Genomic DNA, 20821 nt, shown 5'->3' with positions numbered 1-20821 from the left:
GCTCGGTTGCAGGGTTCATATCATGTTAGATAGCTCTGCAGCTTGTTACTTAATTCTGGCTGTATCTTAATTTTGTAGTATCGGTTGACTCATTTTTTTTTATTTTTAACAGAATGAGAAAATAGTGTGTCATAACTGGTCCAATTAATTCAGAGTCAAAGCTATGAGTGAATGTAATAAAACTAAAATTACTTTCTTATTTATTTCTGTTGACTAGCCATTAGATTTAATATTTAAAAGTCAATAAACAAACTTTAGAAAGTTAGTTTTTTTATAAAAATATTTTATTGACTCATGTCATTTTGTAATTATTGATTTCTTTAGAAAAAAAAAAAAAAAAATCATTTAAACTTTTATTTTATCATTTTTTAATTTATTAAATTTTGGCTCAAATTTTTGTATTAATTAATTAATTTAAAACCCAAATTTTAAATAGTTCTTGATTTTTTAAATTATAATTTTCATAAAAAAATAAAAATTAATTAGTCGCAATCTCGAAGAATAGTTTCCCTGCTCTGGACCCATCATATAAAAATGACGTTTTTCTAAGCCTTTGTCCAACTTTTTCTTTAACTCAATAGCTTTTTCTGCCAACATTTCTTCTTTGCTTGGAAACTGTTTTTTATTTGTCCAAAATTTTAGTAAAAATCGAACCTATGCAACAGAAAGATTTTGTTTTTATGACTAAAAATAGTTCAAATTATTTATTTATTTATTTAACGCTAAATAAATAAACCAAATGATTAAACTTGAACTTCTTGATCTTTGCCACTAAGAATATCGAGAATATAATTTATCATGTAATTAATTTAAAAGTTACAACGTGAAATTATATTTAAAAACGTCTGGGTAATTAAACTCAGGAATTGTTAATTTGAATAAAAATATTTTAATAGTAAAAAATTAACTTTTTATTCATCAATAACTTTAACGATATTTCCGCATACCTTAACTAATTATATAGACTATATACAATTATTACAATAATATTACTTATTGTTATGTTAAGCAAATAAACGTATTAAGTAATTCAGAAAATACTTTCATTTGAACTTAAACTTGAAAAAAAAAAAAAAAAAAAAAAAAAAAAAATGAAATTGAAAGGACACACATTAATTAATAAATGTAATTTGTTGATGAAAAATATATGATTCTTGGTGACTTTTGTACAAAATATTAATTTCCATGGTAATTCCTTGTATCTTTATTAGAATATAATTTGTCAGTGACGAATGTCAGACTCCCAGCGATTTTTGTATAAAACATAAAGCTCCATGGCGATTCTTGCATCTTCAACAGAATTATGTTCTCCTGTCTGAATGTCAATACCTAACAATTCAGCCGCTAATTTTTTCAGACTCGGAGTGTTACCCTTGGAGACACGTCTGAACAATTTGTATCGTGACGTATCACGTAAGTGTCTTTTTGGGTGAGCTAAAAAGAGCACAGCAAGATCATTTTTTAATGCATGACCAACTAAAATACGTCCTTTCAATATTTCTGCAACTTCATTTTGTACCACTGAAAAATCTTCGCCATTTTGAAGATTATGAGGACGGATACCACTGACTGCTGTCCTGTAATCACGTACTGTTTCTCTGGGTTTTACGTATTTATCATAGATACAAGCTCCATGACGATTTACTACTGATACACGAGCTAACATACTTTCAGTACCATCACCAATGCCCACCATTTCACAGTCCATCGCTACATGCTTTGTAAGTGCCTTGTTCTCAAGATCCATAGTCGCTCTAGAATAAGTTGAGTCTCCAGTTTTGTTTTCACTCTGTTAATAAAATAATTGCTAAAATTAAATAATCTGTAAAAATAAATTACGTTTAAGGGAGTCTTCTAGTCTAAAGGCCCAATAAAAAAAAAAGCATTTGATATTTTTATTGTCCATTTTTTTATCATTTGTTTATTTATATTCAGAGAGTACACAAAATTTATTTAAAAAAAAAAAAAAATTTTTTTTTCCCTCTTCTACTTCAAGGCCGCATAACTCAATAAAAAATTTTTTTTTTTTTTTTTTAAATTAATTTTGTGTACTCTCTTACTATAAATAAACAAATGATAAAAAAATCTACAGTAAAAATATCAAATGCTTTTTTTTTATCGACTGCCAAAAAAACGCTCGAAATTCGGACCAGAAGACTCCCTTAAACTTAAAATAAAAAGGTTTAAAAAATGTACATGTCCATTTAATTGCAAAGCTCTCGACTTCTTGCCACTCTGTGTAGTTTTAGAAGATCCTCTGAACGGTCTCTTGGGCGGAGTTTTAGAAGTACCAGTTGGTTTATTAACAGTGTTTTTAAACTTTTCCCAATTAGAGTTAACAGCAACTTTATTTTCATCAACCTCAGCAGTCTTGGAGTTGTTTGTTTTAGTTTCTTTGGAATCTGAAGCTTTAGTTTGAACTTTTTTGGTGGCTTGGATGTAAGATTTTGCAGCTTCAGGATTCATCATTTTTGATAACATTTATCATCTAACCTTGCTCTACCCACGTGCGTTTTTTATTATCACGTTCTAAGCTTTAATTAATCAACAATTCTTTAAATAAACAATTTTTTCTACCTAATTTTCTATTATTTATTATTTAATAATAATATTTAACAAATAAATCCATCTGTAAAAATAAAATTAAATTAATATCAACAAATTAAATATATTCCTAAAAAATTTAAGTATTTACCTCATCAGTAAATACATTTGATATCTTTTTATTTATGATAAAATTGTATTTTGATAAATGTTTATTATTAATTTAACAAACATTTGTAAACAATTTTATTATTGTAACGGACTTTTTAATTTTAAGGTTAGGAAACTAACCAATTATTTTTTTTTTAACTCCTAATAAATAAAGAAATCATTTTTGTCGACAGAGCAAACAGCAAAACGTAGTTAAGTTTACACGTGTTATATATCTATCTATCTATCTATATATATATATATATATATATATTATCATACTGAAGTTAGCAGTCAGCTGTTGATTTTAAACAATTTTTTAATAAATCAATTACAATAAAAAAATTATGACATTAAAGTTAGCTGTCACTTGACTAATTTTTAATTTTATTTAACAATTAAATTAATTCTAATAATTTATTTGTTAAAAAAATTCTTAAAATTATCAAACATCTGTTAAATTAACGACATTTAAAAATTGACAGCTGACCGCTAATTTCAGGATTATAAAAATTTTTATATCTGTCAACTTCAGTGTTAATATATATCCGGAGGCACTGTCGTGCCTCAAGCCAAGTACACGTTCAACGACACACATGAAATGTGTGCGAACGTGTAGGCGCGATTTCTCTTATTCACTATACTATATCTAGGTAAATACATGCATATAGATATATTCACCTGTATAAATCGTGAGTATACCTATAGTACTCACATTTATGTGTATGCATAACAACATAAACTACATACACATAAAATGGAAACGTATTTATCACTCATTGGTCGAATTGATAAAATATATTGTTAAATTATTTGTTCTGAATATTGAGCCTTGAAACTAGTTAAATAAACGTTTCTTATCGTTAAAATTATTATTGTTTTTAAAAAATTAAATATTAAATACATAACAAACACTTTTAGTAAATTTGTTTGTTTGAAAAGACGAATTTAAATAATGGCAAAATTCTACTGTTTTTGTTAAAGTTTTTAAAACATTTACAATGTCATCAATAAATTTTGACACATAGATAAAATTATTGTACAATTGAACAATATAGAAAAAACAACAGTATTCGAATTGAATAAAACAATTGCAGGTGATTTGTAGCTAAGTTTTTTTTTTTTTTTTTTTTTTTTTTTTTTTAAATTAAAATAATCCATTGTGTATTGTTTTATTATTGCAATATTCGTAAGTTTATTTTGATTGTTATTTTAGGAGGAGGCTTCTTGACATGACGCAACATGTGAATAATATTTTTATAAATTGATAATAAACATTAAATATGCTGAAAATAATTAACAGCAAATAATTTGGATGAAAGTGATGAATAATAATGAATGATAAAAACACTTGCGGGATAAATCCTGCGTATCTTGTCTGTATAACCTAAGTTTTAATCAACTTAAACAAACTACCACAAGCATAATCATGATTTTTAACACTAAAATGTGGGTGAAAGCCTGGCTGCTTTGTATTTGCTGTGTGTTAGCTCAGCAGGATCCAGAGGTAACATTTAAATCTTTATCTAAAGTAAATATTATCTCTTAATATCAGCAATTCTATCAGTATTGTTAATTAAAAATCGTTAAATAAATGTTTCAATTTTTAGAATCGCAGTACGAGTTTAATTTCCGAGCAAGATGATCCGTTGTTGTTATTTCTTACCATCAGTGGATCGTTTGTTGGCGTAGGTCAACAGTCCGGTAAAATCCGCTGGCGCCAAGACAATGAACCTGTTGTTAAAGTTCCATATGACGTATCTCATACATCTCCGATGTTTTTACCAGATCCCAAAGACGGATCTTTGTATTTTTACGGAGCAGGGCTTGAAGTTTTCAAGAAGCTGCCATTTACAATTCCACAATTGGTAGCAAAAAGTCCTTGTCGCAGTAGCGATGGATATCTCTATACAGGTAGGAAAACTGACACGTGGTTTAGCATTGACCCAGTCACTGGAGAACGTGAGCAGCTTTCAGGTTTTGATGAGCCTGATAACACTTGTCCACTTGAGACGCCAAATACTATTTTTGTCGGGCGTACTGAGTACAATATTATAATGGTTGATAGTAAGCAAAAAGAGCGCAAATGGAATGTCACATTCTATGATTACTCCACGGCAAATATTGAAGGAGCGGATGATTATGATTTCGTTCACTTTACGACCAGTTCAACAGGTCGTGTTGTCACGCTGGATCCAAGACTTGGAGCTGTTTTATGGGAATTAGATCTAGAAAGTCCAGTTATTTCTGTTTACACGATTGACAATGATAATTTAGTATCCGTTCCCTTTACCAGTGTCTCTGAAGATACTTTAAATAATATAATTGAGCGATTTAATTCCAAGCCAAATGATATTCAATTATATCCAGCACTTTATGTAGGAGAACACAGACACGGTTTGTATGCATTACCGTCTCTTGTTGACTCTTCTACTGCGACAATATCGTCGAATGCTGAACACCTAATGCTCGAAGGTCCTCGAGCAATTTCTAATTTACATCAAGACGGTTCTCAGAGTGAAAAAATTTCAAGGGTAAATTCAGAAGATCAGAAGCTAGATGGAAGATCACAGAGTAATTTAATTGTACTAGGTCACTATAAAATGTCTGAATTAAAGCCGCTGAACCAACCACTGCAGATTACTGGTCGTTCAGATCCTGTTATTCAAACGACAGATCTATTGGGTAATTCTTCGGGAAAAATTACAATTGTTCTGTCGAGTCATGAACAGGCGAATGTTATTAATAGCACAGAACATCGCAGCTGGCCTAAAGCTATCGCTAATAGTTATAACGTTAGCAAACGTTGGATAAATCAACAAGAAAGTAAAGGGCTGAAGTTGGCTCTCATTATTCTCGCTGGATGTCTTATCATGGTGATATGGCACTGGTATGTTCAGAATAAAGAGCTGAAGATTTTATCTCAAGGCTCGAGAGAAAATAGTCGAACTAGTAACTACAGTGGTAATGGAGTTATGATAATTCCTGAAGATATTGGTGGTGGCACTGTAAAAGTTGGAAAAATAGTATTTAATATTGATGAAGTATTGGGTAAAGGTTGCGAGGGTACGTTTGTTTATAAAGGAGAATTTGATGGCAGGTCTGTAGCAGTTAAACGTCTTTTACCTGATTGTTTTACATTTGCCGATCGTGAAGTTGATTTGCTGAGAGAGTCAGACGCTCATGCCAATGTTGTCAGATATTTTTGTACAGAGCAAGACCGTATGTTTCGATATATTGCTCTTGAATTAGCACAAGCTACATTGCAGGATTACGTTGTCGGGAAGTATAATCGTAAATTTATATCTGTGAAGAATATTTTACTACAAGCAACTTCTGGGCTTGCTCATTTACACTCTTTGGATATTGGTAAGCATTCATAAACTAATTACTAATAAAGTATCAAATATTTACTGTATATTTATTTTCTTGTTTTTCAGTTCACAGAGATATTAAACCTCACAATGTTTTGCTCTCGATGCCAGGGCCTCGTGGCGAAGTCAGAGCTATGATTTCAGACTTTGGATTGTGCAAAAAATTACAACTAGGCCGAATGTCATTTTCCCGTAAATCTGGCGTGACTGGTACAGAGGGATGGATTGCACCTGAAATGTTGAATGGTGAACGCACTACCTGCGCTGTTGATATATTTTCTCTGGGTTGTGTATTTTATTATGTTTTATCCAATGGTAATCATCCATTTGGCGATACCTTGAGAAGACAAGCCAATATACTTTGTGGAGAGAGCGACTTGTCCTCGCTTACTGATATTAGTAATAATGATAAAGAACTTGCATTGGTATTAATCAAGGCGATGATTGACAGTGATCCTACTAGTAGACCTCCAGCATTTGCAATACAAAATTATCCATTCTTTTGGAATTCATCACGCATTCTTAATTTCTTTCAGGTAAAAATAAATTTGGTTATTATTTACAAGTGGGGTCCAGCATTTTAATTTTTATTTTTTTGAACGAAAATTTTTTTTGAAAATTTGGATATATATATTTTTTTTAAATATATAAAAAAATGAATTAAAAAAAAAAAAAAGTTGATTATCACAATTTTAAACAATTTACAAATTTTTTAGAAAATTTTGATGTACAACTTTTTTTTTTTTTTTTTTTTTTTTTTTTTAATTGTTCGTTTTTTATTTATCATAAATGGGTCATAAAAACAAGCAAAATAAAAAAAAATTTTTAAAAGTTAATTTTTTACTTGTAAATAATTACATAAATTTTTTTCGTTTTAATTACAACGGTTGTTATTTACGTTACATTAAAAAAAATTTTTTTTCTCATACAGGACATCAGTGATCGAGTTGAGAAAGATGATCCAGGTAGTTTTGCATTAATGGTCCTAGAATCTGGAGGCGAACGGGTCGTAGAAAAAGATTGGCGAGCTTGTATTGATGTTGAAGTGGCTAATGATCTTAGAAAGTACAGAAGCTATCGTGGCGAAAGTGTCAGAGATCTTCTCCGTGCGCTTAGAAATAAAGTACAATATTTATTGACCAATTAATTACAATCCTCATTTATTAGTACTAATATTTAATATTCATAATGCGGTTTTTAATTATTACAGAAACATCATTATCGAGAATTAACGCCTGAAGCGCAAGCCAGTCTTGGTGAAATCCCTGGAAAATTTACAGAATACTGGTTATCAAGATTTCCACACTTGATAACTCACAGTTGGTGTGTAATGCAAAAATTCCGGAATGAACCAACTTTAAAAGATTATTATCATACTGATTACGAGTTTACAACTTATCCCGCCTATAATGTCGTTGAAGAAATATCTCTTCGACCTTTATCATTTATAAATAATAACATAGGAACGACAGCAACAGAATCTACGCAATCAGAATCTCTGATGCCCTTATGGAGGGTTCGTAATGCCATTGATTGGAGTCCTAATCGTACTAGGTTCCGACCTAACAAAAAAAGACAAGAGAGACGAAAAGCCGAAGGTCCAATTGTCTGGACTCTACCGTCCGCCAGTTAAGCCTTCCATTTGGTCTCAATAAATTTCTTACACAGACTAGCGCCAAAAAATAAAGTGACTTATATGACTTTCAATGAACATTTGTGATAATTATGCCGTAATGAGTGAGGTACGTCGAGTAATTAAATTATTAAAATTGATAATCAAAAAAAAGATATTCATTATTATGGTCATTCTTTTTTTTTTCTTGAAAGTGATTAAAATATAGACCATTATTGACTAATATTTAATATTTAAGATTCTTTTTCATCTTCCCACTATGAAAATTAAAAGTTTTCAAAGAAAGGAAAATTTTTTGATTGTGTGTGTGAGAAAATTGACGTATGCACAAGAAAAAAATTAATTTTGGGCTCAAGGAGCTAAAAAAAAAATATTAACATCTTTTTTTTTTAGCTATAAAACAGCGGGAAATTTTAAGAATGACCTGCAGAGTCAACTGTTTCTTAGATTTGTTTTTATTTTTGAGCACAATTAGTTTTATTTTATTATTTTTATTTTTATTCCATCATGACTTAATAAATAATATATTTAGTGATTGTTAAAAAAATATTTTTAAGAAAAATTAATATTTATATATTTATATAAATGTATTTTGTTGTAAATCCACAAGCACGTGACGTTTGGAATGTATAAAAAAGAAAAATTTTTAATTATATATTTATATTGTTATTATAAAGAAAAAAATAATGGAAAAAAAAAAAAAAAAAGAAACCTTAACTATAATTGTATATAATAATTGTAAATATAGCATTTCTTTACACGATTTATGAACTGTGGCGTGAGATAATGATAAACAAGAACTACTGTTTCATATAATTATTATAACATAACAAAATAAAATGAAATAAAATAAAAAAACAATAAAAATTATTAAAAAAAAAAAAAATGTATATTTATAAAATATCAACAGGATTATTAGTCTTATTTTCACTGTGTGCCGAAAGAATCTTCATACAAAAAACATCTTCCACTTCATCAAGTGCGCTCGCACCTTTGAAGTTTCGACTGTGAATATCGGCACCATGTCGTAGTAATAGTTCAATAATATGTGAGTCTCCGTTTTTAGCAGATAAATGTAACGGCGTGTCACCAGTGTAATCTTTGACATTTACATCAATTGTACAACAGTTCAACAGCAATTTAACAGCTTGAATTTTGCTTTTAAGACAAGCAACGTGGAGAGGAGTACGATGTTTATTAGTCGTTCGAGCATTTACATTAGCCCCTGCATCCAGTAAAATCTGGATTAATTCAGCTAGGCCAATTGCACAGGCATAATGAAGAGCCGTCTCTCCTCTTGCATTGGTGACATTCAATCCCAATGCTACTGTCCGATTACATTGATCAGATATTTCTTCCGTGGGTTCGCATTTTTCACAAACACAAAGAGGATGACAGAGACGGGGAGTATTATCAGTTGCTTTTACAGGTGGACCTTCGAGACCTAGATAATAACAAGCTAATCTGATATCACTGCGACAGATGGCTGCCAGTAGTTTATCAACCTGATGCATTTTCTCAGGTGACTCGTCACAGCTTTTTTTATTATTGTTTATCATCTTTGATTTTAATTCCAGAGAATGTTGGTGACGCTGGCGATTGATGACACGATAAACAGTTTCCACAGTGTCTGGATGCTCTTCTAGACGATGTAGAATGTGACTACTGTGCGCTACAGTCATGGGCATTTGACCACGTCGATTGGCAGCCCGTTTATTCGCACCATGCTCTAGTAAAATTTCAACGATGGTGATAAAACCCCATTTGGAAGCATGGTGTAGTGGAGTATCTCCTGCAACGTTAGTACAGCTGGTATTTATTGATATTCCCATTTGCCCTGAAAAATAAAGCAGCGCTTTGACGCAATTCTCGTGACCATTGTCTGTCGCAAAATGAAGTGGGCTGTTTCCTCGATTGTCAAGTAATCTTGGATCTGCATTGGCGTGCAGCAGGAGCAAAACAGTATTTTGATGGCCTCGCAGAGCAGCACAGTGAAGTGGAGTTAAGCCGTCGACGTCCTTGGCATTGGGATCAGCATGGTGTATCAGCAAAAAATCAACAACCGCGACATGTCCGTACAAACTGGCAACATGAAGTGCTGTTCTATTTCTATTGTCCTTGGAATTCACGCTCGGCCAACTAGACTGTGCCAATTGAATTTCAGTGAAACTGCTCTCGCAATTTTCACAGCGACACAGTGGATGGCAGAGTTTTGATTCCAATATTGGCTTTTGATTTTTTTGATTTAAAATTCTTTCGATTTCTTCCAAATGACACTTTTGGACGGCTGAAAAAAATTTATTCACCGTTGTTTTGTCTTGCAATGATGCGTCATTTAAAGATTTGACTAGAGACATTTGTAAATTTTGTTCAGATAGCTCACCAGACTTTACATACTCCACAGCAGCTTCCAAAGAAGTTATTAAAAATCCAATTTCATCAGTTTCATTTATTGCGTCAGCTGAAAATCTAAATTGCTTCATAAATTCTAATTGTGCAATCCAATTTGGTAAACCAGTACGTACCACTATGTAAATAAGTATTGGTAATAAATCATCACAGCTTATTGTATCGATATTTTCTGATATTAAATGAACGGCATGTTTTAAACATCCAACTTTACCAAGTACCGTGACAAAAGTATCCAACCGTGATAATTCTATTTTACCACGTGCTATTCCTGCTTGTATATCGTGACTAATGTCAGTTAGATCCTTCAATTCTAATTCGTAAAGATTTTTTATTATTTTATTCAATTTAGCGTCATCTTGAGACGTATTTGTTGACACAGCACCTGGTAAAAGATTACGTAAACCATATAAAACGTAACTTTCCACGGCTAATTTTATTGTACGATAATAGTGTGTACTTGTTGATATTTTTTCTTGCAATTTTGTTATACTTATTATTTTATCCAAACACTCGTGATATAATTTTTCAATCAACTGTTTCAGTATATTTATACTGTTTTTATCGATACTATTTTTGTGAGAATTTTCAAAGGCCTCTATTAAATTATCCAAATCACGAAATACATTTTTATCATCAACCTCTGTCCATAAAAAATTCATGCAGTCACCGACGTTTGATAAAATTACAACATCATTGTCTGAATTAAGCGATCCAGGTGTCAGCGGTCGTTCAATGCACCTGTCAAATTGTTTAATAACATTGTATTTCATTTATATAAACACAATTAAAGAATGAATCAAGTTTAAATAAAAACATACAGATTAATGACAATAAAGTTAGCCGACATCTAAAAATTTTTAGAATTTAATTTTTATTGAAAAAATTATTTTAAAAAAATTAATTAAAAAAATTTCACAAGTAGAAAGTTTTAAAAATTATCCATGCAATTTTTTAAACATATTTTTTTGTTATAATTTAATAAATAAAAAAAATTTTAAACGTCGGTTAATTTTAGTATTGTTTAAAAAAATGCGCTTATAGTTTTATGACATTAAATTTAGCTGTCACTTTACAATTGTTTTATTTTTTTTTAACAAATAAATTATAGCAAAAAAAATATTTAAAAAATGGACTTGTAGAAATTTTAATAAATTAAAATTGCAATTTTTTTTAAATCATATTTTAGAACAAATTTTTTTGTTAAAGAAAATTAAAAAATTGAGAAATGACAGCTAACTTTAATATCATTGTAGTTTTTCACGCCAATTTTAATGTCATACAGATTACTACTTACCACACAGTGTACTTTAATAAATTATTCGTGTAGAATGTCTCTTCAAAAAGTAATCTCGAGGATTTATTATTAAATTCATGATCTTGAAAATTTAGATGTCGGTTTTTTAATAATATTTTATTACCAGCAATTGTTTGAAAGATTTGATGATGATGTTGAAGTTGATGAGTATGCTCAGAATCATCTTGATGACTTTGAGGTATCAACACATGTCCTGACACATCATTCTCATTTATAATGTAATTATTTTGAAAGCTGCCAGTACGTGGAACACATATTATCCAATTATTATCAATTGTTTTCTTGAATATTTCTGGATAATTTGTTTCAAGTGTACGTAAAAAAATATTTTCGGATAAATTTTCGTCGTAACTTGCCTCCATATTTGTCTTCTTGATCCATTAATATAAAAAACAATAAAAATATGTGGATACAGGATCTCGAATCTGTGATCAACCTGAAATAATATATTGAATAAATATGTGTGCAAGAATAACAAGTATAATAATAACAATAATATTGATAATAACAAGACACAAAAAAAAAAAATAATGAATTTTCAGTGCGTTCCGCGAGATGTCGTCAAGGTTGATTATTTAAATTTTTATAAATTAATTATTTATTGTTCCGAGTATTTTATAATTACGTTACATTAATAATTAAAGTGTAAGATAAAACCTGTAAGTATTTAAGAGTTTTATAACTTAAAAATAATTATAATAACAACAATAAGCAAAGACCGGATCAATTATACGCAGAACTTGATAAGGAAAATTTAATGTCTTCACATACTAGCATAATGAATTATTAAAATAAAAAAAAAATGTCAACATTTGTGAAGTAAATTTCTAATGATACTGAAGTTAACAGTCAGCTTACACTTGTCAATTTTAAAAATTTTCATAACAATAATAAAAACATTTAAGAAAATTTCTACTAATTGTTTTTTTTTTTTTTTTAATTTTTACATGTGAAATATTATTATTAAATTTTTTTCATAATAATTTAATTGATATTAAATTCTAAAAAAATTTTTAATATCTGTCAACTTCAGTGTTATAAATTTATATTTAATGTACAAAAAGAAATATTACTTGATTAAAGACTTGAAAAATTTTAAATGGAGTATTATGGATTATAGTTATCGTTAAAAATTTTTTCGTCAAATTTATCATTCGAGATTTTAAGATACTAAGTATGTCGAAGATAACATTGTCCAATGAATAACATTTTACACTCAATAAAAATTGTGACGGAGGATAATTTGATTAGGTAATTTAATCTATAAATATTTACTCTACTTAACAACAATTTTATATTTATAAATATTAATAATGGTGTATTTTTTTTCTAGCTAATTAATTTTTTTATGAAAATGAAGTGAGCCGACATTTCAAAATTTTTAGAAATTTTTTATTGAAAAAATTTCAATGAAATAATTAAAAAAAGAAATTTTACCTGTAAAAAACTTGAAAAACTGTAAGTGGAGTAATTTTTTAGAAATATATTTTTATTTGTAATTTAATTAATAAAAAAAATTTTTAAATTTTCAGACGTTTGCTAACTTGAGTGTCATATTTTTTTTTCTAATTATGAATAAAAGTAGACCAAGGATAAAAATACAAGAAAGTACAAGCAGGATAATAAAAATAAATTTATATTTATTAAAATTTTTTACATATAAATAATACATCGAATATAATCTTACATAACAATAACAACAATAACATAATGACTTTGAAAAAAATAAAATTAATTAAATAAAATTTATTTCAGATTTCGAAATTAATTTTCTAAAAAAAATTAATTAAAAAACTAAAATTAAACATAACAAGACAGGATCTATGTACAATATTTGGTTCTCAGCTTACACAGGATTGATTAATAAAAATTAAACTAAATTAATCATCCAGGAGCAGTCAATAATCAATAGTAACACAATAAATTAATTACTTAATTAATAAACAAGATTATAACATTAATCAGCAGGGAGATCTTGAGTCAATCTCTCCTTCTTGTTTCTTCCGCCTTTTGGCTCGATCAGCATGTACGAACTCGGGATTATTCCAATGCTGAACTTCTCCACTAGCATATAAAATAAATACCAGATTAGTTACCACAAGAACAATGAAAACAATCCAGAAGACTAATCGCCACTGGGCGTTGGTGTTATTGGGCGTTAATTCACCGACAACAATCGGTGTTATGATCCCAGTAAAAGCTCCAACGCCATTTACCACCGCCATCAAGGTACCAGAGTAATTGGGACTGAGATCAAGAGCATTGACTTTCATGCCAGGATAGAAAGTCCCCATGAGGGTCATACCGATGGTGAACATCGCTACAACCGTGTATCCATCACATCCAGCATAAGAAGCAGCGACAATAAAAACACCAGGTCCTACCGAAGCGATTGTCGTTCCAATTTTCCGAACATTTGTTCGAGAGATGTGTCCAGCAGTGATGATCCAGTCGGCGAACCAAGAACTCAAAATACTACAAATCCACATGCTCAGATAAGGCAAAGAAGACAAGTAGCCGTTGCTTTTTATCGAGAATTTTAACACACTGCTCATGTACTTGGGAAGATCAGTGACCATGGTGAAGAAGCCCCAATCATGGCCAATCTGGGCTGTTATCAAAGCCCAAACGGGCGCTGAACTGAAAACATGTCGCCAAGGGACTGCTGGTGGTTTTTTGTGAGTATGAGCGCTCATTCGTTCATGAAGGAACTTCCTTTCACCCTCTGATATGAAGGGATGCTCGCTCGGGTTGTTGTAGCACACTAGGACCCACACGAAGAACCAGAGAACTCCGATGCTGCCGAAAACATAAAATACTGCTGGCCAACCAACTGTTGAGTAGTGCATTATCAGGCCAGATATTGAGGTGGTGAACACTGTTCCCAGTAATGCACCAGCAAACACAAGTGATCCTATTTTAGAACGTTCTTCAGGTGGAGTCCACTGAGCCAACATCGCGTTCAATGCAGGAAAGGTTGTTCCTTCTCCCAGGCCCATAAGAACTCGCAGGATTATCAGCGCTGTCGCTCCGCCAATATCAACCGCCAGCGGTGTCAGGAGGGTGAATATTGCCGTGGATAAAATTCCAAGTCCCAAGGAATATTTTCCGCCGAATTTTTCAGCCAACATTCCACCGGGAATGTGAGTTATCACATATCCCCAATAAAATGAGGAGAGAATGATACCTTGAAGGGATTCATCCCAATGATAAGATCCGCTAGTTGAGTTGACAGGTGGATCTAATTGGTGATTTTCGTTTGAACAAACGTCATCGTCAATGACAGTAGATGTATTTTTATGTTCTGACACCACCATCTCGGTTATTGTTATTGACAAACAGACTCGCATTGTGTAGGCGTTGAAGATTGCAAGGAATCCCATGATTGCAAACACCCATCTCTGTTGAATTTGTATGCCTACAGGAATAATTAATAACAGGTAAATTATTAAAGTGAATAACTTGGAAAATTTTTCTATAAATTAATAAATAGATATGCTAAAAGTAAGATTTTAAAAATAAACTTACAGCATGATTTCCACAGTGATATCATGATTAAAAATTGAAAAACACACGAAACGATTTATTTTTTTAAGCTAAATTAAAAGCAGGTCCGCTGTTATGATTATTTATAAAAAAAATAAAATTTTCCAACGTCACTGATGACTTTAAAATTATTAATAAATTAATTAAATCTCAGCACCTGCGAGCTGGTAATGAGCAACTGAGGGTTCAACCTCTGTGAATTCGCTTTATATCTGGTATGATGGATCGGCCGGTGTACTGTGTATTACCTCTACCTCTACCTCTCTACTTCATTTCGATAAGCTAAGCTCTACCTAGCATCGCTGTCTTATTACTGTCATCTTAACTTCAACAACAAACTACATTTGCAACAGCAGCAAGTATTATTTTTAAAATTTCATTTTTTAATTTTATTAATTGAACAGTTACATATTGAGGAAAATAACGAAAATATTTCCGCTAGATTAGCCTATGAGGTATGTTAAAAAATTTTTTATGTACTTTACTTTTTTTTTGTTATTTATATATACTTGCAGTGATTACGCAGAGGCAAATGTTTTCTACAAGCAATATCATTGATACGCGTTGACATTTGATTATTATCATTGCGAATAATTCCGAGACTTTTTTTCCACTTATCTACACATACTGATCCCATCGACAATTGATATGATAAAAAAAAAATATCCTGCATGTGACGTTTCAATTCATTGTTTCAATAATTAAGAAAATAAATACTTTTATTGTTATTGTATATATTTTTTTATTTTTTTCAGTTTCTTGATTTATGATTGGAGCATATATTGCAACATTAATTTAAAATCCTCTTAGATGAATGTGTCAAATAAATTATTGAGGAATTTATAAATTAATCAATTAAATATTTAGCTAATAAAAAAATTTATTGAGTGAAATATAATTAAAAATCTATGCAATAAATACTTAATAGATTTAAAGAAAAAAAAAAAATTTTTTTTTTTCAATTATTAGATATTAATGATGCAAAAGGTGTTGGATTAAATTATTAAACTTGATGACCGTGAGCTAAATGATAGTTTAATTAAAAATTAATAAACGACATACCGCGTTGAGGTATTTCCATCGTTAGTAAATTTGATGATGTGTATGCTTTTCTTTTAGGTAGCAATGGAATTGTTTCTGTAAATTTCTGTTTCCTTGGCATTGTAAATTTTTTTTTTTTAAACTTCACTTTAACTAGTTAAGCTTTAAACTATATCAGTAATTTATGTAAGAAATTAACTGTAATTATTTATAACCAGTATTTTTTATTTAAATATATTATTATCATGACAGTTGATGTTAATCACTGATGACCCAACACTACTTTAATTGTCTACTTTTGTATTGGAGTTTGTTACAATGGCTTATCAGACTTAAAGTCGCGACCATACGACGTATCGATGCCCGAAGCAATTTTTATATATTGTACTCTGCTCACAAGTACACATGCAATTTTTTTACAATTAATCTTGTCTCAATACGTAACGATTAATGAGAGAAGCGTTTATTATATGTGTTTACATTTATTGTTTATTATTAAATAAGAAATGAAATCAACAATCAAAAATTATTATTGCTTCCACATACTTCAATTTTTTTTTCTACATTCCTATAATATTTATTTACAAAAACATTTTTACTACATATTAATGTGGAATTAAATCTTCACAATTAATTGCAAAACAATAAATAAAACCAATAATCGAGTGTTTTGTTATAAATTATTTATAAATGTGTCTGTAAATTAATTACGCACTAGCATTAAACTTAAATCAAATTTTATCTCAAGAATTTGATGAAATACGAAATTTTTTACCCTCGATAAAATCATCAGTTTAAAGATGTATTAATATTGATTAAAATTTGGACATTTATAGAAATTTCAAGTATCAGTTTTTTTTTTATTGTTGTTATGAATTAAATACTAAAATAAATAAATATCTTCTATAATTCAATTGTACGATAAAAATCACGTGAATAACTTTGCGAGCACGATAGTATTTAATTAACAGTATCATCAAAATCATTTACATATTCACGTTGAAGAATTATCTGTTGAATTAATAAAGAAATTTTTTTTTTTTTTGTTGAATGAAGATTGCTATTGTGAATGATATCGGGGATTTTTTTGACTCATTAAAATTGATAATAATGAGATCTAATCAGATTAGGGTCAATGTGAATGAATGGAGCAAAAAACTTTCTTTTCGCACCAAGGAATTAGCGATATCGTAATTTATTTCTATTCTTATCATTTTTTTTTTTTGTTTAATAAAACAATATTAAGCTACTGGTCCAGTATAAAAATACAAAATTCTTATACTAAGGTTTATAAATATAGATTGTCCAATTAAAAATACGTCGCAGTTATTTAGCTATGATTTTTCTTATTTTTAAAATTATTTTTTACTACAGACGGAATATGACTTCGAAGATCTCCAGATTCACCATTTATACTCTTTTTGTATTTATCCATCACACGTTCCTGAAAATAATTAAATAATTTAATTAGTTTGAACAGTAAAAGCAGTTGAAAAACAAATTTTTTTTAAGTTAATTAAATTATCTTTGACTAATTTGACAGATTAAGGAAAAAAATGTAAGATTCAATGATAATGAAGTTATCCGTCAGCTACACGGAAAAAAGTAAACTGTAATAAATAACAGTTGATTTATAATAAGTAATGATCAACTGCTAAAAATTACCACTTCAAACAGTAAAATCATTATTTTACTATTCACATTGTAATATTTACCATTTAAACCTTACAATTTACTCTTTACATGGAAGAAAATACTATTTCAAACAGTAATATTCGCCATGTAAATGTCTAAAATGTTAAAGTATAATAATTAAGATTTTAATATTTATCATTTCGTACCTAAAAAATGATGTTATGATATGTAAAAAGTATAGAATAAAGTTAGTCAATTTCTAATACAATCAACGTCAATATTTACAAAGTAAAATGGTAAATTTTAAACGCAACGCTAAAAATCAAACTGTAATTATTGACTTGCTTAGACTGGTAAAATGTATATTTTAAAAGTATAATTTTTACTGTTTGAAATATTAAATTCTCCCAGAGTGAGACCCCCCTTCTCTTTCATCTGAGTTCCCCTTCTCTTCATAATATAGACTATATATTGAAATGGCAAATTTTACTGTTTGAAACTGTAATTTTTAAAGATAAAAGAGTCGTTATTTACTATAGTGACAACTACTAATTACTTATTTTGGATATTAAATTATAAATTGTGGCTTTTATACTTTCTACATTAAGTTCTGTAATATTTACATTTTTGCCACCCCGATGTCCGCTTTACTGTTTGAAACTATAAAAACTAACCGGAATCCGAGTGAATATTACAGTTTACTTTTTTCCGTGTATTAATTTAAAAAATTTTTTTAACAATTCAATTATAATAAAAAAATGCTTCTAAAAATTTTCACTTATAATTTTTATTAAATGTTAAATTTTTCTTTTAATTTTTTAAAAATTATTTTTCAAAAAAATAAATTATAAAAATTTTCAAATGTCGGCTAATTTAAATAAAATTTTTTTTTTGGGTTGCAATTGCTAACACATCAATGGTCTACTCATTTAGCGATCTATCTATTAAATTATTGTATTATTTATAAGTCATCTTGTTATACATTACAAATTTTTTATATATTAACTATTAACCCTGTTAATAGCTTAAGCTGTTGGGTTTGTTTAAATAAATAAATAAATAAATTAATTAATTTTCACATATGAAAATTGTTAATTAAATTTTTTTAATAATAATTTAATTGCCATAAAATTCTAAAAAAATTTTTAATGTCTGTCAACTCCAGTGTCATAAGATTGACCAGATAATTATCAAAAGAATCAGATATACAATCGGTTCAATGACTTGGTCGTGATACTGTCTACTGACTTATCATAAAACAAAATATCTGGTGTTGTTTGAAAAAGATATAGGGTAAGTGTGGGTATTACCGCGGCTTGATGTGTACGTCTAACTTTAAAATCATATTTCAAAGATTCACTATAAAATATCGTCTTAATTTTTTTTTTCTTATCGATAATCAACTTATTTTAAACTATAAAAAAAATTAAGAGTATGATTTAATGTTGAATTTATTAAATAATCAACATTTGAAAAAAAATTGCAAGTGCTAGTATTACCGCGGACCTTAAAATGACTTGTGACAATTACCGCGCTACAATTATTGTGGATGTTACAATTACCGTGTGACAATTACCGCGGAATCTGATGAAACAAAAATTAATAGAATAAATAATAAGGACAAACGTTTAATAAAAACAACATAGTTTTTTTTTATAAAAAATGAACTTTTAACTTTAATAAGGCACAGCATGTTTCAATTTTGGTATATCTGCCAATAGTAAATTTTCATGCTTGTAATTACACTTTTTTTTTTAAAGCTTATATTTTTAACTTGCTTTTTTGTATTTTCAGAACTTTTTTTAGTTTTTGCCATTGTACCTGTTTACTATAAGATCAACAACACGAGATATTTTAATTTTAAGGTTATAACTAAGTACATTTCAACCGCGGCAGTTGTCGCATCCGTCTGATATTACAGATGTTTCTATTACCGTGGTAAAGTATAAAAACCACGGTAATACTGACATGCTTCAAAAGTTCGTGACAATTACCGCGGCAGTAAATTAAAAGTGAGAATCAATTAAAATTCAATATTTGCTAGATTTTTTAGCATTAAAAAGTATAATCTTACTCTGAGATGTAATAAATATAGATATCAAAGCATTATTTCATAGAAAAACACATTTTATTCGAACCTACAAATGCACACTAACTGCAAAAAAACGATGACATTTTCTTTTCAAACGATCAATCAATTTTTAATCATTTATAACAAATTAAATAATTAAATTTCATACCGGATCGTTTGTTAATTACATTTTAGAAATAACATATTTATTGCTGAATTTTTTTGAAATTACAAACAATTATGTTTAATCAGTTTGTAATGTAATGAAAAAAATCCGCGATAATACTCGCACCCGCGGTAATACCCACACTTACCCTAGTTGGACACTTTTAGATACAGAACCACTTGTCTATTTAATAGTATTTAAATGTTTTGAATAAGTAAATGAATTTATAGGTCACTTACAACTTCTTTGACACAGTACTCCTTGGTAAGATCATAAAGCTCTTCAACGGTCCAGGTCGACTCATCGGGTTTGTTCAACAATATATACTTGCAGTCTTTCTGATGACGTACATGCTCTTCCCATGGATTATCAGTCTCCTCCCAGCCGTCCATAGGTTTGTTACACATAAAACACTCGACGGAATCTGGCTCAACTTTGCCTCCAGTTGCAAAAAATCCAGCTGCTGCCATACTTTCAGGGTTGCAGGGTGCGTCGGATTTGAATGGCCAGTGTTTATATGTTTGCAGTCGGTTTCGCTTCCAGAACATCGAATCTGTCGGTCTGTAGTAGTAAATAAATTGTCATTTGGAGGTTATAGATGCTTTAAGAATAATAATTACAAATATATGTGTAATTATTGACTAGGAATTAATTAAAAATAGTATTTTTAATTACTTACGCGAACTGGTCCATTTTTTTAAATTATTAGGTCAAAAGTATTTGTAGAAACTTATATTTGTTTAGCTTTTCTCAGAGAATTTGATGTTGCTAAATTTCAGAAGCCGTTAGGGGAAAAATTCAAACCACAACTGTTTGAAAAGTGACCGATAGTTGGCGCCACTAATCGAGTAATTGTAACTGCAGTCAATAATAATGTTTTCGTTGCAAAGCTTATCAGCTTATCATTACCATCCAAGTTTGAATGTTTATAATA

General features: G+C 29.4%; 5 protein-coding genes and 2 long non-coding RNA genes across 9 annotated transcripts; 3 read left to right on the top strand and 4 right to left on the bottom strand.

The window, feature by feature from the left end:
- Positions 1-951: 951 nt before the first annotated feature.
- Positions 952-2851, bottom strand: LOC141527116 (RNA exonuclease 4). The gene is made up of 3 exons (XM_074242426.1): positions 2696-2851; positions 2197-2629; positions 952-1789 (listed from the first exon to the last, which is right to left on the bottom strand). The coding sequence occupies exons 2-3, from the start codon at positions 2479-2481 to the stop codon at positions 1223-1225; spliced, it is 852 nt and encodes a 283-aa protein (XP_074098527.1). The 5' UTR covers positions 2482-2629; positions 2696-2851; the 3' UTR covers positions 952-1222.
- A 653-nt stretch (positions 2852-3504) lies between these two features.
- Positions 3505-8587, top strand: Ire1 (serine/threonine-protein kinase/endoribonuclease Ire1). 2 transcript variants are annotated; one of them, XM_074243080.1, is made up of 6 exons: positions 3505-3791; positions 3911-4201; positions 4305-6063; positions 6135-6604; positions 7000-7191; positions 7279-8587. In XM_074243080.1, exons 2-6 carry the CDS (start codon positions 4124-4126, stop codon positions 7699-7701), a joined length of 2922 nt encoding a protein of 973 aa, XP_074099181.1. In that variant the 5' UTR covers positions 3505-3791; positions 3911-4123; the 3' UTR covers positions 7702-8587. The 2 variants fall into 2 exon arrangements, with proteins under 2 accessions (XP_074099181.1, XP_074099180.1); XM_074243079.1 differs by having other exon boundaries at positions 3911-4225.
- Positions 8376-11790, bottom strand: LOC141527632 (ankyrin repeat domain-containing protein 27-like). Its single transcript, XM_074243203.1, has 4 exons — positions 11532-11790; positions 11408-11489; positions 10667-10851; positions 8376-10495 (listed from the first exon to the last, which is right to left on the bottom strand). Exons 1-4 carry the CDS (start codon positions 11788-11790, stop codon positions 8595-8597), a joined length of 2427 nt encoding a protein of 808 aa, XP_074099304.1. The 3' UTR covers positions 8376-8594.
- A 9-nt stretch (positions 11791-11799) lies between these two features.
- Positions 11800-13096, top strand: LOC141527546 (uncharacterized). Its single transcript, XR_012479215.1, has 4 exons — positions 11800-11906; positions 11971-12679; positions 12762-12886; positions 12961-13096. It is a non-coding gene; the product is annotated as an uncharacterized LOC141527546 (long non-coding RNA).
- Positions 13051-16168, bottom strand: LOC141527542 (putative inorganic phosphate cotransporter). 2 transcript variants are annotated; one of them, XM_074243082.1, is made up of 2 exons: positions 16037-16168; positions 13051-14846 (listed from the first exon to the last, which is right to left on the bottom strand). In XM_074243082.1, the coding sequence occupies exons 1-2, from the start codon at positions 16134-16136 to the stop codon at positions 13390-13392; spliced, it is 1557 nt and encodes a 518-aa protein (XP_074099183.1). In that variant the 5' UTR covers positions 16137-16168; the 3' UTR covers positions 13051-13389. The 2 variants fall into 2 exon arrangements, with proteins under 2 accessions (XP_074099183.1, XP_074099184.1); XM_074243083.1 differs by lacking the exon at positions 16037-16168 and adding an exon at positions 14957-15135.
- LOC141527545 (uncharacterized) lies at positions 14727-16029 on the top strand. The gene is made up of 4 exons (XR_012479214.1): positions 14727-14868; positions 15129-15429; positions 15490-15647; positions 15730-16029. It is a non-coding gene; the product is annotated as an uncharacterized LOC141527545 (long non-coding RNA).
- A 51-nt stretch (positions 16169-16219) lies between the features above and the next one.
- On the bottom strand, positions 16220-20726 carry Det (baculoviral IAP repeat containing deterin). The gene is made up of 3 exons (XM_074243084.1): positions 20567-20726; positions 20127-20448; positions 16220-17459 (listed from the first exon to the last, which is right to left on the bottom strand). The coding sequence occupies exons 1-3, from the start codon at positions 20578-20580 to the stop codon at positions 17346-17348; spliced, it is 450 nt and encodes a 149-aa protein (XP_074099185.1). The 5' UTR covers positions 20581-20726; the 3' UTR covers positions 16220-17345.
- Between the last annotated feature and the right edge of the window lie 95 nt (positions 20727-20821).

This window comes from Cotesia typhae, unplaced genomic scaffold, assembly GCF_013202065.1.
Source record: "Cotesia typhae breed Kobodo isofemale line unplaced genomic scaffold, CoteBio_Ctyphae contig_4, whole genome shotgun sequence".
NCBI lineage: Eukaryota > Metazoa > Arthropoda > Insecta > Hymenoptera > Braconidae > Cotesia > Cotesia typhae.
The sequence above is the reverse complement of the archived record's forward strand: the minus strand, read 5'-3'. Positions and strand labels throughout refer to the sequence as shown.

What these genes read in the sequence shown, in the direction of transcription:
- Ire1 (XM_074243079.1), top strand. Translation starts at nt 4,124, where the DNA reads ATGATTTTTAACACTAAAATGTGGGTGAAAGCCTGGCTGCTTTGTATT. An exon ending in CATTTAAATCTTTATCTAAA is followed by an intron (nt 4,226 to 4,304) that starts GTAAATATTATC and finishes TTCAATTTTTAG; the next exon opens with AATCGCAGTACGAGTTTAAT. An exon ending in TTTACACTCTTTGGATATTG is followed by an intron (nt 6,064 to 6,134) that starts GTAAGCATTCAT and finishes CTTGTTTTTCAG; the next exon opens with TTCACAGAGATATTAAACCT.
- LOC141527542 (XM_074243082.1), bottom strand. Translation starts at nt 16,136, where the DNA reads ATGCCAAGGAAACAGAAATTTACAGAAACAATTCCATTGCTACCTAAA. An exon ending in GATGGAAATACCTCAACGCG is followed by an intron (nt 14,847 to 16,036) that starts GTATGTCGTTTA and finishes TTATTCCTGTAG; the next exon opens with GCATACAAATTCAACAGAGA.
- LOC141527116 (XM_074242426.1), bottom strand. Translation starts at nt 2,481, where the DNA reads ATGTTATCAAAAATGATGAATCCTGAAGCTGCAAAATCTTACATCCAA. An exon ending in CTTTGCAATTAAATGGACAT is followed by an intron (nt 1,790 to 2,196) that starts GTACATTTTTTA and finishes TTTTATTAACAG; the next exon opens with AGTGAAAACAAAACTGGAGA.
- Det (XM_074243084.1), bottom strand. An exon ending in AGTACTGTGTCAAAGAAGTT is followed by an intron (nt 17,460 to 20,126) that starts GTAAGTGACCTA and finishes AATTATTTTCAG; the next exon opens with GAACGTGTGATGGATAAATA.
- LOC141527632 (XM_074243203.1), bottom strand. Translation starts at nt 11,790, where the DNA reads ATGGAGGCAAGTTACGACGAAAATTTATCCGAAAATATTTTTTTACGT. An exon ending in TTATTAAAGTACACTGTGTG is followed by an intron (nt 10,852 to 11,407) that starts GTAAGTAGTAAT and finishes ACAATTTGACAG; the next exon opens with GTGCATTGAACGACCGCTGA. An exon ending in AAATAGTATCGATAAAAACA is followed by an intron (nt 10,496 to 10,666) that starts GTATAAATATAC and finishes ATCTTTTACCAG; the next exon opens with GTGCTGTGTCAACAAATACG.